This window comes from Ictidomys tridecemlineatus, chromosome 9, assembly GCF_052094955.1.
Source record: "Ictidomys tridecemlineatus isolate mIctTri1 chromosome 9, mIctTri1.hap1, whole genome shotgun sequence".
Lineage (NCBI taxonomy): Eukaryota > Metazoa > Chordata > Mammalia > Rodentia > Sciuridae > Ictidomys > Ictidomys tridecemlineatus.
Window position 1 is genome coordinate 97,852,309 of NC_135485.1, and position 18,734 is coordinate 97,871,042.

The 18,734-nt window shown below is 36.6% G+C and overlaps 1 protein-coding gene across 2 annotated transcripts in view; it reads right to left on the bottom strand.

Moving 5' to 3' along the window:
• Arhgef38 (Rho guanine nucleotide exchange factor 38) overlaps positions 1-18,734 on the bottom strand; it is a 127,864-nt gene that overhangs the window by 57,163 nt on the left and 51,967 nt on the right. For both annotated transcript variants that reach the window (XM_078021847.1, XM_005339804.3), the window contains exon 3: positions 15,736-15,859. In XM_078021847.1, the coding sequence (XP_077877973.1) occupies positions 15,736-15,859 (124 nt within the window). The remainder of the gene's footprint in view (positions 1-15,735; positions 15,860-18,734) is intronic.

The following is an 18,734-nucleotide window of genomic DNA, read 5'->3' on the forward strand; positions in this document are numbered from 1 at the left end:
TTATCTCACTGTAGAAAATACCTCTTTTTGAGTCTTCTTATATCTGCTACAGCTAATGGCTATGTAATATGTAGCAGCCTCTGAAAATGATACTGGCAAAGATCACAGACGGATTCAGTAACAGCAGCACCTACAGTGATCTGCTGAGTTCCCTCTGTGTGCCAGCCAGTGTAGTCCACACTTACTCTTATATCTGCATTTCATTTATCCAGTTAAGTACTAATGGAGGACAATGTTTTGGGTGCTGGTGACATAGCAGTCAACCACAAATAAGAATTATTACCCCTGTGGAGCTTACTTTCTGGATGGGGTGTGCCTTGCATCCTTATGTCCTTCTGCATGGAGGTCTTGCTGACTTCATTTAAAATATGGAACAAATGAATGTGAATCCATTGCTAATTGCTTCTCCATTCTTCCAAACTCTTCTTTCAAACTCACAGAATGTGCACCCGGTTATAAATACTGACCTAGCTTTTCTCAAATCTCTTACAGCTAAAGGTGGCCAAGTACGTTCACAAGGTGGCATTTGAAATGAAATAATGTGTGTGAATGAAATGAATTATAGGTAGAAGTCATTGAGAAGGGGCTATATTTTCCCCAAATTAAAAAATGCTTAATCAAAGGTGGTTTTTCTCATTGCCTGCAGGAAGTGGTGCTGGGAAGTGGTGTAGGATGTTGCTGCCATGAATTCAAAGCCATATACTGAGAATTTTGAAGGAAAAAGATGTAAGGAGCCCATAGCAACTATGCCAGTCCTGGGCTGTGGTGTTATGGATTTCTTGCTATGTGAGAAAACGAAGTCCCTTTTTGGTTGAGTCCTTTTGGTCAGTTTTCTATTCTAACCAGGCAAATGTACTCCTCTTTGATGCAAGTGACTTGTTAGAACCCCAGAGCTAGTGGTGACACAGCCATAATTAAAGCACAAATCTGTCTTTTTCCAAAGACCAGATTCCTTCTGAGCCATTGTGCACATCAAGGTTTGCTCCCTACACATGTATATCTCTTTTTAGCTTCTTAGAGACTTAAAAGTATTTGGATATTAATAGGATGCTCAGAGTCCTAGCACTCTGGGCTTTATATCCATGTATATTATATGCAATATGTGACTTCTCACAAGTCCATTGAAATCTACTGCAATTCTTTAGTATTCCTCCCTGCAAGCTAAGCCACTGACTTCCACAAATGGTTCAATCAGCATAACATCCCAGAATTAACATTGCTCTCAGAGAATAGAGTTATAGGATTTTTTTTAAACTAAGCAACTTTTGTTTTATTTTTATTACAAGTGATAAGTCCTAGCCACCCTGGGACTCATGTTGATCTCATTCAGGAGACTGGAGGCACAACCCCCACATTGTAGCCTAGCAACTACTTCCACTGATATTTCTTTTTCTGTGTGAATTTGTGTATTCTTGACTTTGAAACCCCCAACTTCTTTTTCCCTTGTTATTTCTCCAAAGATGACAGCTTTCCCGATATTGCTAACATTTGAGAAAAAATGCCCTGACCTTTTAGCCCTGCATCTATGACACTCTCCAAATCGGCCTCACATCCAGTCCTGGGACTACCCAACCTGTCCCAGGTGACCAGAATCAGTTAGGGCAAACCTATCTGTTTGCCTGAGTCAGTCAAATACACGCACGCGCGCGCACACACACACACACACACACACACACACACACTCACTCACATGTATGCTACTGGAATACTCATTCCAGTGAGCTACGTTGTTCATTTCCCACATGGCATTATAACATGAATTTTCAATGACATACTCTTCTCACAAAGTCACTGCTAAAAACCCAGATTCCCACTTTTTACAAGAGACATGGCTTTAGGAGAACAAAGTATTGCTGTAGAACAGCAGCACATCATATACCACATCTTCAAAGAATGGAAAACTCTAAATCGTCCTTTTCTCCAATGACAAACTCACCCTCAGGATAAAGCATATGAGAAATTACAATTCCCTAATCACAAGCTTCTTGCAGTCTGCTTCTCAGCATAATGCACATGAAGTAAGCAAGGAAAGTAGAATCAAACGTATTAATGGCAATGTTTTAAAAAAAATATTTTGATGTTACAACACATAAGCACAAGTAAGAGGACAGCAATTGCTGTTTTGTTTTTCTATTGCTATGTAACAAGCTATTCCAAAGCTTAGTGGCTTGAAACAACCAATCTGATTTTCTTTCACAATTTCATGGGTTGACTGGGTTCAGCTGTGAGGTTCTTATGCTTCACTTCATGTCCCCAGGGGTTGTAGTCCTTCAAGGGCTTAACTGGACTATGATGTCCAAATTGGCATTTCCACAAGTTTGTGTCTTGGCAGAGGCAGTGGTAGTTTGGCTTCAGCTGGGATGCTGGGATAGCAAGGCCACTCTCTCACAATACCTAATCTCAGTCTTCTTTCTTTCTTTGTGGCCTCTTCATATTATATTTTCAGCAAGGTAGCTAGCCTTGTTAAATGGCAGGTTCCCAAAATTACAAGCACAGACATTGTCATGCTTTCCTGAGGTGTAGGCCCAGTTGCTAGCACAGTGGCATTTCCATTAAATTGGATTAGTTATTGTGTCAGGGTCAATGTGGGACTAGACTATACTGCAGTATGAATGCTACCACACATGATTCATTGAGGGCCATCTTTGGAGTTTACATATTGCAGTTACTGTTCACTCTCCAAAATGTGGAAAGGACATTTGATAAGCTAAATCTCCTTTCCTAAAGAAAATGTGCAATCATATTAGATGTATGAATTAACAAGATGCATAGATATTGAGAGTATCTAGAAACCCCACACACCCAGCAAATCTAATTTGTTTGAAAAACACAATCAGGCCTTCTGGAAAAATTTGTATTTTATTTATTGGTACATATATTTAAAAATCAAGCTTTGTAAATAGATGGATAAATTTAGTATTCTCAGGATAATAACATTTTAGTAAATAATTTATTATTTATTAAAAATAGACACTGGGCTATTATTATTCCTTATACTTGATTTTATTTAATCTTCATAAAATTATATGGGGTAGGTATTATTTTCTTCAATTCCTACATGGGAAACTAAAATTTAGTGAAGTTTTATAACTTGCCTTAGATCTCACATCTAGTAACAGGATGAGCCAGGTCCCAATTCAACCTGATATTAAAGTCCACATTTCTTAAATTCAATCGTATCATTTCATTTTGTCCTTCCTCTCTATTTTCATTAATTGCTACAGAATGATGTTCAACTTAAAACAGAAACAAGAGCTCTCATCTCTAAATATTTAAAACCCGTTTTCCATCTAGACACTCTGTTTAAGCCAACATTTAAAAATCCACTTTCTGTTTTGGCATCATAGTCCAGACAATTCCCTTGGAGCTCTCAGATCTGCAAGCATATGTTTCTGTATTTAAACTTGAATGTCATCCAAACCCCAAGGTTATTATTGAGTAAAGTTTTCTTCCTGGTTTATTTAGGTATTAGGAAAATTTCCCCCTTTGGCACTAGAGCTGCAAATCACAAGCTCTTATTTGTGTCATCTAAGGATTAGGAAATGGAACACCTGTGCTTATGTTTTGCGATACTATGATTTTGGAAACATCTCACCAAAAATTAGTTTATCCTATGAGATGTAAGTACTTTGGTAAAAGAGTTCATGATGGAAATTTCCAGTGAGCTCTAAACTGGACTACCATGCATTGATCATGGAATCCACCTGGCATTGTGCCTCAGGTGTGTTCTACTAATGCTGTCCTTCAGGGAATTTCCCATACTCTACTGCCTTTACCCTATTCTTGTTTAGAAATCCCACTCAAAGGCCACATTCCCAATCAAGTTTTTCCTCATCAGTTGAATTGAAATGAACTACTCTTTCCTTTTTAAACCTGTAATCTGTAATTGGTTATTACTGCAGTAAAAAAGTCACCATAAAACTTAAAGATTAGCTCTTTGTTGCTCATAATTCCATGGGTTTACAGTTGGACAAGGTTCAGCTGGGATGGCTTGTTTCTGTGTGGTGTTGATGGGTTTACCCTTATGTTTGTAGTCAGTTGGCGGGCCAACTGAGGAATGCTGTTTGAGGAAGATGGTACTGCCAGTTCCAAGGCCTTGGTTGTGCTAATTGGAATGGCAAGGTAGTTTGATCCTTGAGCATAAGTCATATATTGTTATAAAACATTATTTTGCTTCATTTTACAGGTCAAAGCAAGTCACAGGGCCATTTCAGAAAGAAAGAGTGATAATATTAAAATAAAACTTCAACTGATACTTACTGAAATAGCCTTACTGGGTTTTTTTCCCCATAAATTTTTGCTGTAATTGTTTTTTTTAACTGGAAATTGAACAAAGGGATGCTTTACCACTGAGCTACATCCCAAGTACTTTTTACTTTTTACTTTTAGTGAGGTTCTTGCTAAGTTACTTGGATCCTCTGTAAGTTGCTGAGTCTGGTCTCAAACTTGTGATCCTCCTCCCTCAGCCTCCATGCACCAACCATGACCAACTATTTACTGTATTTTTAAGATTGTAATTTGTGATAAGTAAATTTGAAATTATTAATATATTTGACTGATTTTTCCCATTAAATCATAATATTTTAACATTGTGAATTAATTTTAGATGTATAGAAAAGTTGCAAAAATAGTACAGTTTTCAAATATCCCTCACCCATCTTTCACAATGTTAACATCTTTTTTTTTTATTTTGACATTCATTTTTTAATTTTTAATGTTAAATTTGAATGCATGTCAAAGTAAATCATATATAGGTTTATCAATCCATCCCATACTACAAAATATATATTCACTCCCTCTTTTATTTACTCTCCCCTCTTTCAGATCCTGTATGTTTACATATATGTTTTCACAAAAAATTTCAAAACTACATTCTTATGAATATTCATATTTCTTCATATTAATTCTCTAACTGTAGGTCAGTACAAAATTCATATTGTCATTTCCATACCTCTGTATGATAGGACTTAAATCCATATATATGAATATGAAATTTAAAGTGTATTTTGACTTCGAATTTCAATTTTCAACATCTTATATAACTATAATGCATTGTCAGAAAAGGGAATTTAACTTTGGTGCACTGCTGTTAGCTAAACTAAATATCTTGTTTGAATTTCAGCAGGAATGTTTTTTGATTATTTTAGGACTTATTCAGATTCTCACTTGCATTTATTTGTTACTTTTCCCCTATTTCTTGCATTCTATAACAGTTCCTCAGTCTTGCCTTGATTGTTTTTTTTATGACTTTGATACTTAAGTATCTGATTAGTTTCTTCATCAAGTGTCATTTGAATTCCTTAATGATGTCTAATATTTTCTCATAATTGAATATTACTGGATACTTTTTGGGCCAAGATGCCATAGTCATGATGTCGTATTCCTCTGAGTGCACAAGGTCCATGATGTTCATCCATGTTATTTTCTGGTGTTGACCTGGATCACTTGAGTAAGCTGGTCTCTGCTGAATTTCTCACTGTAAAATTACCATCTTTCCCTTCAAGGTTAAAAATTACTGAGGCCAAACTTTGAGACTTGAAAAGTATGTTTCTCCTCTTTCAATCACTCAAGAGAGCTTTGATTAGTGGGATTTGTCTACAAAAAAATTATAACCATGGTGATTTTCTATTTTTATCTTTCTGTTTATATTTATTAATTGAAAGCTACTCTAGGAGTCATTTGTTCTCTCTGCTTACTTATACCAATATGTTTATTGATATTTATTATATTCTATGGATTATAATCCACTTCTAGGATTATTTATTTTACTTTTCAAATGTGAAACCATAATATTTTAAATTAAAAATATTCTCTATAGTCACAGAGATAACTAATAAGCTCAGATAAATTTCTGATAAGTGGAAATATTAAAATTCTAAGGATATATCTCTCTATATAAACATGAGCTCTTATTTAATTTTTACCTCATTCATTGTTTTTGTAGGGATAAATTTCAAAGTCTTTCTGTTTACAATTTTGTTTTCAATCATCACAACTTATAAGTATAAGAAATCTTAAGTTAATAATTCTGTTTATATATTCCATAATGAAAGACCTCCAACTGATTTTGAAGAAAATACAATACAATCTCAGAGATCTTGTTTACAAAAATAGCCCAATATCATCATAGGACACTTTGGTTGATTGGTAAAGTGGTGCTTCAAAGAATCAAGCAATCCTACAATCTGATTAATAACTGGCAACAAAGAAACTATGTTCTGTTGTGCATCAGATTATATTTTAATTCAACATCAACTTTATCCTCCAAACATTTTCATTCACCCTAATTCTGTGAATATGACAGTATATTTAAATTTTGACTAGATTCCATTTTAATTAGTAAAATATCACAGCTTCATTATGTATGTATCACAATCAGTGATAAGGACACTTCTGCTCCATAGAGTTTTGTTTTAGTAAACATTATTTTACTGTGATGCTATTCTCCACCATTACTTGTATTCATATTATCATTTGCATTCACAATGTTTAATTTTTAAGTTAAAGTGACAGTAACATTTACAATAAGGTCAGATAGTTAATTTTGACAAAATAAACTTCCAAATACTCTTTGGTTTTGTAAATTGCATTAATTAATTTTCTATTGGCCTCATCTGCTCAAACTGATGTAAACATCATTTAAATGTTTGCAAACTCTCCTGCTAATGTTTTCAACTCCTTAGTAGCCATTGCTTTACATTTCTTGTAGGCTCAAGGAAACTTGGAAATAAAATTGAATTAAATTAGTTGAGGACAACCATCATTGCCTAAAATAAAAAGTCATGCTGCATGAAGTGACATGTAAACACATCTTAAGCAGCTGCTTGTGTTAAGTCACTTACTTTGAGCAGTCTAAAAATAATGCTAATTTTTGACATAGCTGTTGCTGCTTCATTAGCAGATCTCTGTCTTCTGGATGTCTTATGGTCAGTGACAATATTAAGGACCCTATGGTAGATGTGTTATTTTGTATGTTTAGCATCAACTTCTGAGGAAACATAAGATCAATATTTAATTTACATTAAATATGAATACATTAAACCTTTGTTTTGGAAGGAGTTTTTTTTGCACAATAAGATAAGCATAACCAAATAATAAAAAAGAGTTGTAGTTATGTATCAACAATAAATGAATTGCTACAACAAGAACATGCAGATGCTCTGTAGCAAGCCTGCTCTCCTTCACATGCACGTATTTCATTAACATCTAATCTGTGATTCCCCACAGACCTCACTAACCCCATTGACCCAGTATGCTAGTGGCCTCGTGTTTCTCACGGGTCATGATGTGGGCCATGACACAACCGGCTGCTGCACCCAGTGATGGCAGGTTTTACAGCATCAAGTACATTTCCCATCACCACCAGAACAGGGGTGAGTTAACTGCTTCTAATTGCTCCTGTCCAGGTGTTATCATTTTGTCACCCTTTGCCCAGCTGTAGCACTTTAAAGGAAGATGTGAGATTCCTTGAAACTAGAAGAGCTGGGAAAGGAGAAATGGGCTGTTTCAGAGTTTACGAGGTGAAAACTCCATTAGCTGTCATACGTCATTATAAATTATATCAGAAATTGAAGTATGATGTAGAGGCTTATCAAATTTATTATGATATCTGTTAGTAATCATACTTCTCAAAAAAGGAAAAATCCAGAACAAATGCTAAACTGAACTGAATATCTAAAAACAATAGGAAACCCGCATGTTCTAGAACTGTCTTTGACTCCAACACAAGCACCCAACCGCTCAACCTTATTTAATCTCTCTTCCACATTGTTTTAAAGCAACCCCTACTTTCTATTTCCACTGTACCCACCTTAGCCTCCATGCTGTTGACACAGGCCTGTCTAATTTATAAGAATCTATTTTGCTGGTCTAGGCTTCAATTTCACCTTCTAATCATACTCTTCTTACCTACCAATTTTTTTTCCAGAAACTTTTGTGTCTCATGTCTTTGCATAAAAATCTTTTAATGGCTCTTTATTACATGTAGAATAAATTCCAAACTTTTCTTTCAAGTACAGACCTTCCCTATTCTGCATTTCCAGATTAATTTCTCACTCCTGCCTTACATGAATACTTCACTCCAGCTTAATCATTCCACATTTCCCAAACATATTTGGTATTTTCTGTTTATGATTTTACTTTCATTTATAGATTTTTGCCCAGCATAGAACCTACTTGTTGAAGTTTTTTTTAAAAATTTTTATTTGTTCTTTTTACTTATACAAGACAGCAGAATGTACTTTGACATATTTTACATACATGGAGTATAACTTCCCATTCTTGTGGTTGTACATGATGTGGAGTTTTACTGGTCGTGTACTCATAAATAAACATAGGAAAGTAATGTCCAATTCAATTTACTGTCTTTCCTATTCCCATTCCCCCTTCCTTCCCTTCATGCCCCTTTATCTAATCCAGTGAAATTCTATTCTTCCCTCCCCCCAACCCCCTGCCCCATTATTGTATATTAGCATCTGCATATCAGGGAGAACATTCAGTCTTTGTACTTTGGGATTGGCTTTTTCACTTAGCACAATAGTTTCCAGTTCTATCTATTTACCAGCAAATGCTAGAATTTCATTTTTCCTTAAGGCTGAGTAATATTTCATTGTGTATATGTACCACATTATCTTTATCCATTCATTGCTAATTGTCACCTAGGTTGGTTCTATAGCGTAGCTATTATGAATTGAGCTGCTATAAACATTGAAGTAACAGTATCACTGTAGTATAATGATTTTAAGTCCTTTGGGTGCATACCCAGGAGTGGGATAACTGGATCAAATGGTGGTTTCATTCCAAGTTTTCTAAGGAATTTTCATACTTCTTTCCAAAATGCTTGGATCAATTTTCAGTCCCACCATCAATGTATGAATGAACCTTTTCCCCACATCCTTGCCAATATTTATTGTTACTTGTATTCTTGATAATTGCCATTCTGACTAGAGTGAGATGAAATCTCAGTATAGTTTTCATTTTTTTCATATATTTGTTGACTATATTTCTTCTTCTATGAGGTGTCTGTTCAGTTCCTTTGCCCGTTTATTGATTGGGTTATGTGTTTTTTGTGTGTGTTAAGTTTTTTTTTAGCTCTTTATATATCCTGGAGATTAATGCTGTATTTGAGGTTTAGGTGGAAATGATTTTCTCCCATTCTGTAGAGAAGTCTTACCTATACTTTAGTCCAACTAACATCTTCTTCAAGAATCCTTTCTTATTGGATGTGGTGGCACATGCCTATAATCCCAGCAACTCAGGAGGCTGAGGCAGGAGGATTTTAAGTTCAAAACTAAACTCAGATACTTAGTGAGGCCCTGTCTATAAAATATAGATATATTATATATAAATATATATATATATGTATGTATGTATGTGTGTGTGTGTGTGTGTGTGTATGTATGTATGTCTATGTATCTCAGGATGCAGCTCAGTGATAAAGCATCCCTGGTTCAATCTGTGGTACAAAAAAAAAAAAAGGAATCTTTCCTTGATTTTCCATTACAAATGTTCTCTTTATATTTAGTTACTTTTAAAGTTTTCTTTAAGTTACCTTTTTTTTTTTGGTACTGGAGATTGAATTCAGGGGCACTCAACCACTGAGCTACACCCCCAGCTGTATTTTCTATTTTATTTAGAGACAGGGTCTGAGTTGCTTAGTGCCTCACTTTTGCTGAGGCTGGCTTTGAACTTGCCATCCTCTTGCCTCAGCCTCCTGAACCACTGAGATTATAGGCGTATGTCACTGAATCAAGCTAAACTACCTTTAAGGCAAATGGGTAATCAGATAACTTGCTAAAAATAAATGGCACAGACTCTGAGAATAAACACATAGGAATAAAAAGAACAATCAGGGAAATGCATCAAGAAAGAGAGACTAATGGGACTGACTTTTGATGGGATCTACTGAGGTGAATGTAAAGCTTGGAGTTGTGGCCATAGATACCTCCATATATCTTGGAAAGGTTTCTTTAGTAACACCCGCACACTAAAGTAACTTTTGACTTGCCACTGACCCCATACCCACATTAATATAGGATCAACATACAGAGGAAGTCTCCCTGAATAGGATGGCCACGATGACAGTTCCAGAGAAGACAAACTAGGGTCAAAAGCTCCACCACTATGTGTGAAGCAGGAGCTGAACACCTGATTGGAAAGAATGCAGGAGGCAGTCCTCAGTTCTCAAGGCAAGCATAAAACAGCAGTAAACCTGGAGACAGCACTGTTTCCTTTATTCTCTGCTTGGAGAGAAACCACTCTCTCTTGAGAGTGCTCTTTGCTTGAGCCTTACTTTACTTTTACTTACAATAAAGTGATATAACTTGCATGGATTTTGGTAGCCGGCTTTAAATTCTCTTTTGTTGGAACACAAGAACGGAGGTTGGTGCACTAGCTCCCCACTCTCCTGTGACAGCTAGCCTGGTACCTCAACTGAAATCAACAGCCATCTACAGGACACATTTTTTAAATTCACCTTGTTCATCTCCTAGCTTTGTCTGAGATGATGTCTAACTTAGCCTCTGATATCTCGTCTTTGGCCCTGGACTTCTCTTTGTACACTTTCCTCTGTCAAAAGCTCTTTTGTATGTCACACCTGTGCTCTGTTTGTCTCACGTCATTGCATTTGTTCAGCTTTTCTGGCATTCAGTAACCACAGTGACAACCCACCCCACCCCACCCTGCTAACATGCAGACTTGCATGCTCTCTTGCTTTTTGTAGCATTTTTTCCGCAAGGCCACTACAGAGGCAACAAGATATCTCCACTGTAGTGGCTGTTGTCTTATGGCGTATGGCTGAATCTCCTCAGTCATGGGCATTATACCACCTTCTTAAAGACCATATCCAATATCTAGAGAGTGATTAGTTCACCATCTTTACCTACTTATAAATCATCTCACTGGACGCTTGTTAGCTTAAGATATCTCACAGCTAACAAGCCTTTTCTCAGCTGGTATTCTTTTTTCTTCAACAAAATGGTAGTTTTGGTCCTTACTCTATAGTGACTCTGCATGGACAATATGTCCCTTCACATCTATTATTCAAAAGAAAATCTGAAAAATACTGTGACTTGCTCTTTTCTACATCACTTATCTATGTTTCCAACATGATGACACAAAAGCCTCTGCTCCGCTCTTCTTTCCTATGCAACTCTTAAAATTCTACGCAAAGGAATTAAAGGTCACATCCCCAAGTTAAATCAACAGGCTGACATAAAGTTATTAAAAATGTTTCTTAAATTAGATTACAAACTTTAGAGACAGAGGTTGAGTAAATAAGTCACAAGTTATAAAACTTAGGCATGCTACACCAAATTCTCAGGAACCTTGCAGGAACACTTCATGGTTCTGAGTTTAAGGTACAGGAGGGATGCCTTCATATATCCATCTCTCTTGGATGTCAATACTGCTGAAGGATGCCTGGTATTGACAGACTCTGGCTTTATTAGTTTTACAGATAGAAAATCAACTGCTGATATCAGCTACCATCCACTGTGGGGTGCATCCTGAGACACTGGGACTATTTTGATCCAGAGACCCTTAAGAAGAAGAGATTGATTTTCACTTGTAATTTTTGCATGGCTTCAATATGAATTTGGGGATAAAGAGAAATAGCCCCTCAATGGAAGTCTAAACTATAATTCTATCCCAATTAGATTCCTTTTGCAGAAAAGAAGGAAAATGGTCAGAAGTCCCCTAGGCATAGGCTTTGTTTTTACTGGGCAATCAAAAAGATTTATGTGCTCAGTAGGACATTGGTGATTTCCTTATAGCAATTATGAGTCAAGACATTGTTGGCCTAGGGGATCCCCCCAAACTATACCTTCCTCCCTCTCAACAGTGCATTTCACACTCATATCTGTCAAAACCTAACTCTCTCACTCTTCCTCTGTACCCACCATCCCTTCCTACTGCTCTCACTCCCCCCATCCTTGTTTGACTCATCATAAACCTATCTCTAGATTATGCCCATTACAAGAATCAAATGGAAAATTTGGGTCAGATTACAGATGCCTTTTTCTACGCTAGATCTAAAACAAATCTAATAGGCTTTGGGGAAGTTTTCTTATGATCTTGATAAGTATATAGAAGAATTGCAACATTTAACTCGGGCTTTTGATCTAACCTGGAGAGATATAACAGTAATTTTGAGTCAAACTCTAACAGACACAGAGAGACATCTGGTGACAGTAGCTGCTGGGGCTTTTGGGATTGATTTACATATTACTAACACTATATACCCTGTGGGTTCTTCAACTGAGAACCCTAATGGAATTAAGATGAATCATCTGGCAGGTGGCATAGGGATCACATGATCATTTGTTTCATGGCAGAACTTAGAAACCTATTGATTACATGAAATTGACCACTATCGATCAGGAGTTAGAGGAAAATTCCATGACTTTTCTAGAAAAAGTGAAGGAGCCTTAGTAAAATCTACACCTTTAGATCTTACATCTCTTGAAGGCAACATATTTTAAAAGATAAATTCAATATTCAATCCATCTCAGATAATGGAAATAAATGACAAAAATTGGCAATGGACCCTGGGGCTTCTCTTGATGATCTACTCCAGGTAGTCTCCCAGGTTCTTTCATAACTGAGACTGAAAGGAAACTTTGAGGAATCAGCTAAAGGAGAAAAAGAGAGGCAAGAGATGGGTGCAATTATTGGCTGCAGTTCTTAGAGGGCACCCATTTCCTCTTCCATGGACCCTTGTGCCCCTAAAGATGTCTGTCATCAGGACACTGGAAGAAAAATTGTAGATTTAAGGGCAGGCTTCCAAAGACTCCTTGCCATATATTTGGCAGGAGAGTCTTCTGGAAAGCTGATTTCCCTGAGGACAAAGGGGCCTCACAGATCAGATATTCTCCAAATGATGGCCTAAGAATAAGGATACCTTCAGAACCAGGTAGTGCCCCCAAACAGTCACCATCAGTGGGGCAGAACTGAGGGTAAAATTGGAGGTAAAAATGGGGCCATTCACTTACTTTTGGATACCAACCCTACCTATATAGTGTTTTAACCTCTTTCCCCAAACACCTTTCTGCTTATTCCTGCTTGGTATTGGAAATCAGTGAAATACCCAAGGTAAGACATTTTACTCATCTTTGTTGCAGCTGGGAAGATAGAATAGTCACTCATTCTTTTTTGGTAATGACTGAATATCCCACTCCAATATTGGGTCATGATATCTTCACCAACTTAGAAACTTGTCTAAGTTTTTCACTCAAGGCACTGTGTTCTTTTTTTTTTTGGTGTTTTCAGTAGTTGAACAATCAGAACAATCGATTGACACAACCCTGTTGGGTTTCTCCCTACAAGGGAATGACTAGATAAATGATAATCTTTAATGATAGAACAAAAGGAGGAAACATATGCATTACAAACCACTACTCATGCAGATTTTAAATTATGGCCTGAAATAAGATTTTGTCACACCCAAGTCATGGAAAAAGCTTCACTTTCTAAACCAATTTCCAAGCTTTTGCAATCATTAAAGCCCATTTGAGCCAATCCACTATCAATGTCAGATTATCAAAGATATAAGGATGGTTACTATCAAATTTGGGATGATAATATATGGCTTATGCACACCATAGGACAAAATAAGAAGGCCCCAATCTGTTGGAAAGAATGCAATCACACTTACAAATGGCTAATTCCACATAAGAGTTAGGATGAACACCAGAATCTCAATGTCAACATAGTGTGATTTTACAGGCTGATGATTGGTTTGGGACTAACTGGTTCCTCAGTCCTGGAATTAGATGGCCAGCACCCAGTTGGACCATTGGATATGTGGTACAAACTCATGGCCCTAGATTCCTCCACGCTGGATGGGAAGATGTACTATTGGGTATTAAAGGATGCAAGGGAGGTGGGCCCCCCAAATAGGATAACCTACAAACCTCCCCAATCTCAAGCATAGACGGGGATGGTCTGTTTCTCATTGGAATGATCATTTAGCTTCACTGTTTATCTCACAAATTGGTCTAGAGAATGTAATCTGACCATTTATACCCATGCAGCTCTCCATGACACTGAGAAAGGTGGCATTCGTAAGAAAAGCTGTTTTACAAAACTGAGTGGCCTTGGATGTTCTCACAGTAGCTCAGGGTGGTACTTGTGCCATTATTCAGAGAGAATGTTGTGTTTATATTCCCGACAACTCTGAACTCAAGTCCTCAAAGATTTGCACTTTCAAATAGATCCTGTGTCCTTCCTGGCCTTGTCATGAGGACAACTTTTAGTTCATGGTTTTATGGAACTTCCTTGTGGAGGAAATTGCTAGTATCTATAGTCATTCTCAAACTCATTGGTATATATGGACATTGCTGTGTCTATTTTTTTCTATCAATCTTATTCTAATACTTAGGGGTTTTTTTGTTTTTCTTGTAGGGCATCCGCCTCCCAAATTGTTTACAATCTGTTTCTACTAAATCAGAGATTTACTGTGGTTTCCTGGATAAGTCTTACTCATAATCCAGACCATTTCACTGACAGAGAATATTTGGGATACCTACCCTGCAGGCCTCTGCCCCTATTCAGCAGAAAGTAGCCAATGATCTGACTTCATTGCCCCTATTCCTAAAGTGAATTAGGGTCTCCAATCCTTGAGAGGGGGAAATCTTAAGTAGTAGTTACTAATAAACAGTGAAATGCAAGGTCATGGTTTTTCTTTAAATTACTTTTAAGGCAAATGGGTCATCATATAACTTGTAAAAAATAAAAATCAGGTGTACAGACATGTACATTTAAAAGTGGCCAATTTCATGCCACTTTTAAACTTTTTATTTCTAGTAACAAAAAGGACATAGTCAATAAAAATATAAGTTGTATGTTTGTGTCTATGTCTGTATATTTCAAAGAAAGGATTCCATCAAACTGATGACAACGGTTATTTATGGGGAAGACAGTGGCTTTGGAGAGGTGTATAAAGATAACTTTCATCCTTACTTTAGGTACTCCTCAAATGTTTTGCTGTTCTTATATTGAGTGTATATTGTTTTATATTACTTATATATTATTGAGTGTATATTGTTTATATTGTATATTATGTGTGAAATAGAAAAGCGTTAGTTTTTTTTTTTAGAAGAATTCCTAGTCTCAGATATACAAACCAAGAACTTCAAGGAATTTTTAGGAATGTCCAAGAAAGGGAAAGAATTAAAATTTGTCTCAAATTCACATGAGCTTGTAGTTATTTTTAAAGATTTTACCAGAGTAAGAAAATGACTGTATCTAAGACTATTTGAGAGTAAAATGGAAAAGAATTGAAAAAAACAGAAACCCGTGTAATTTTTTTATAAATCATATAAACTTCCCAAGTAAAAGATTTACTATTTAAAAATCAATCAATTCATAAGCATAAGATTTGAAAACATTGTGGCTAAAACCAGTAAAGCTATTAAAAGATTTAATTCTTTAAGGATCAAGTAAGTGTTAGCCATAAAACAAAATGAAAGAACATCTGGAAGGCAAAGAGGTTGAAAGATTGGAAATTAAAAAGCAAATTGTATGCTTAGTGCTACTGAGGGACTTCAGCAAATGGATATGAACCCATTTGAAAATAAATACAGAGTTTGTGTAATTACAATGAGCCGAAGATGGATTTAGCATTTATATATCTCCTGGGAAGCTTTGTGAGTTAGCAACATAAAACCAAAGTACCGTGAGGTTATTAAAATATTACTTCCTGTTGTATCATAGAACCTGAGAAGAGAATAAACATACCGATTACTTGTGTGGCTGGTTCCACATCAGTTGTGGCCTCTTCCAACAAGGACAGCAGCTTGGCTGATATCTGATGCACAGATTCAATGTTGCTAAACAAACTCTCCACATCCAGCCTGTCAATCTGAAGAAACACAAATATTGAGTACCAGCTGATGGAAAGAAGAGCCTTCTATGTAGGCTGCTTTCTCCTATAAACAGTAAGCATTAGATTTGCCAGTACATGCTGCCTTATTAACCATTTCTGTAAACAGTTTGGATTCAGAATTTCTAGAATAGATGTGCAGTTTTTCATTCTGGAAATTGAGATGGTGCTCTGTTATTTTTGTCTTTAAGTATGTAGAATTGAGAGTACAGCTACATAGCCTGATAAAAACCAGAATGGGAAGAAGATTTAGTCCTAACTGGTATTCTTAATTAATGCCCTTTAGGAAGATATATACCAGTGTGTATAAATTTAGAATATTTTGCTGCTTTCAAAACAGAAGACAAATCTTACCCTTGTCAACTATGTTCAGAGCTATTTTTAAACCATACATATTCTAAAAGTGATGACAAATAGATGGGCTGGATTGCTTCTGGTTCTTTTCCTTAGAAATAAATGTGAATGGAAATATTCACCAAACATATACCATTTAAGGATTTTATCATATTTGTAATTTCACGTACACCCTCAAAATCATTCTTTCGATCAGTGTAATATTCCTAGATCTTACAGACAGTTCTTATAATCATGGATAATTATTAATTTATCCATTCTTTCATCAAACATTTCCCAAGCATCTTCTAGTTACTGAGAATTGGAATAGAAGGCAGACTCTGTCAAAGGTAGCAGCTGATTAGTAGTGGGACAGCCAACTATCCTGTGCCATTTCAGTGTGGTGAGATATATGCCCTGATTTTGGTGGATCTGATTCAGAATTCATCCCTTGAGTCAGACCTCCTTCCATGGTCAAATAGTGCTTATTCAGGGCATCTCTGCACTGGTGCAGGCTCCACCAGGGCACAGCAGGGAACAGGAGTGGGTACCATTTACCCATAACTTATTGTTCCTGAGGTCATCAGTGAACAACTTAGTCATCAATAATCGGGGAGTTCAGGTAAGGAAAAGGGGCTGATGAACTAAGGGAAATTAGGAACAAGATGTATAAGATAAAATCAAGACCTGGAGGAATTCTGGAGCTAAAGACCAACGTCTTCAATCTCTTTCCCATGCTTTCAGAATAACTTTCTTAGGTATGCTAGGTCTACTTGAGGGGAAAAAGTGTGAGAAATATGCTTACCTGTGAGAAACACACTCACTTAACCCAAACCCAAAGAATGGGCTCTGAGACACAAGGTACAGCAAAAAATAAAAAATAAAAAAAAAAGTGAAACTTTAATGACAATCTTGCAAGATCAGGTTTCCTGGTGGTCAGGGGCCCTCAGAATGGTTACAATCAGCATTTTATCCCTAGTGCTAAAACATTTGCCCCCCTCCCACTCCCTGATTCCTCATTGGCTCAGTACTATGGGATACATAGTCTTCCCAAAAGTCGCTAGACTTTACTATATCCTATTGGGTTATTTAAAGAAATAAAGCTTTAGTTTTCCCCATCTCCCTTTGTTCTCTTGTGGTGGGAAGTTCTTCTGAGGGTGAATTTTGACATGTACACAGATCTTACTTCTTTAAGTAAGAATTGTTTCTTAACCGACAATTCCTATCTCTATTGGTCCATTATCCCACCTCCTGTTTGCCAAGGGGCTGTTCAGGCGTGTGGACTTTGGATCTGCTGCATCCATAGGCTATGGTGCTATTGTGTGAGTTAACTGCTTGTAACTTTCCATTCAGTTCTATTTCCCCTATTGCTTGTTGGAGACCAGCTCCAACAGGGGGTCTCAGGAGACAAACGAATAGTGAGGAGTCGGCGAAAGAGGGGGTGGAGAAACAACACAGACACCAAAGTGAAGGTGTTGATCCCAATCTTTACTTGTGAAATTAATCATATATACTTTTCATTTTGGCAGGTTTACAGTACTTTGTGGTTACAAAACAGAAATCATTATTCAAACAAAACAAAATATTACGTAGCTACAATTAGAATAGAAGAATGTATCTTGGCTTATGCATAAGCAAGCATTTGTACTTTCAGTTCGAGTTTTGCTTTGAGCTGTTTCTGCTTGGTTAACTTTTAATAATAGTTACAAATGTCTCAAACTATTGGCCTATACCTTGACTATTCTTTCTTGACTTACTGACTGGAACCGGTGCCATGGTTAAGGCAAGTAGTTGATTTGTTATTACTTTTAATCAAACAAAAGTAAGAGCACAAACCATTGTGCACAGGAACAAGAACAAGTTGCCCAGTACTAAGCACTAATCTATCTTCTTAACATTAATTTTTCCTCTCTAGATTTTAATTTAATTTCTCAAAAACTTCCTTGACAGGAATACAGGGAGTTTTTCTTTAGACATTAACAATTTACACTCCACAGCTGAATCATTGCATTTAGAGCAAACAGATCTATGCTTTAGAAGTAGTTGCATTAATTGGGAAAGTCATGATTTTTCCTTTATACTTAATGGTCATATGAGAAATTGCAACTATACTTATTAAAGGAATACAAATCAAACCAGCCCATTCCCAGAAACATACTGCGCTCCTCCAGAGGATGGACGCCTTGCGCCATCCATCTCAGTAGGGCCTTGCCATTGCCTGAGTCAGGGGAGGGGCGCAGCAATTGCTGACTTCTTTACACCCCAATTATTATTACACCCTCTTATGGCTAAATAGTGTATTCTGAAAATGGACCACCGAACTTTCTATTTCTCACAGAAGGAGTCTATTCTTTTTTTTTTTTTTTAAACTCCATCCCTTTTTTGACATTGGCCCATCTATTGTTCTTCATATTGGACACATATTATTTTGGTAAGGATATTTTGTCATTGAAATTAGAAGACTGACTTCAGATTCCTCCTTTTAAAAACATGCAATTAGATCATGCTAAACGCATTTTTT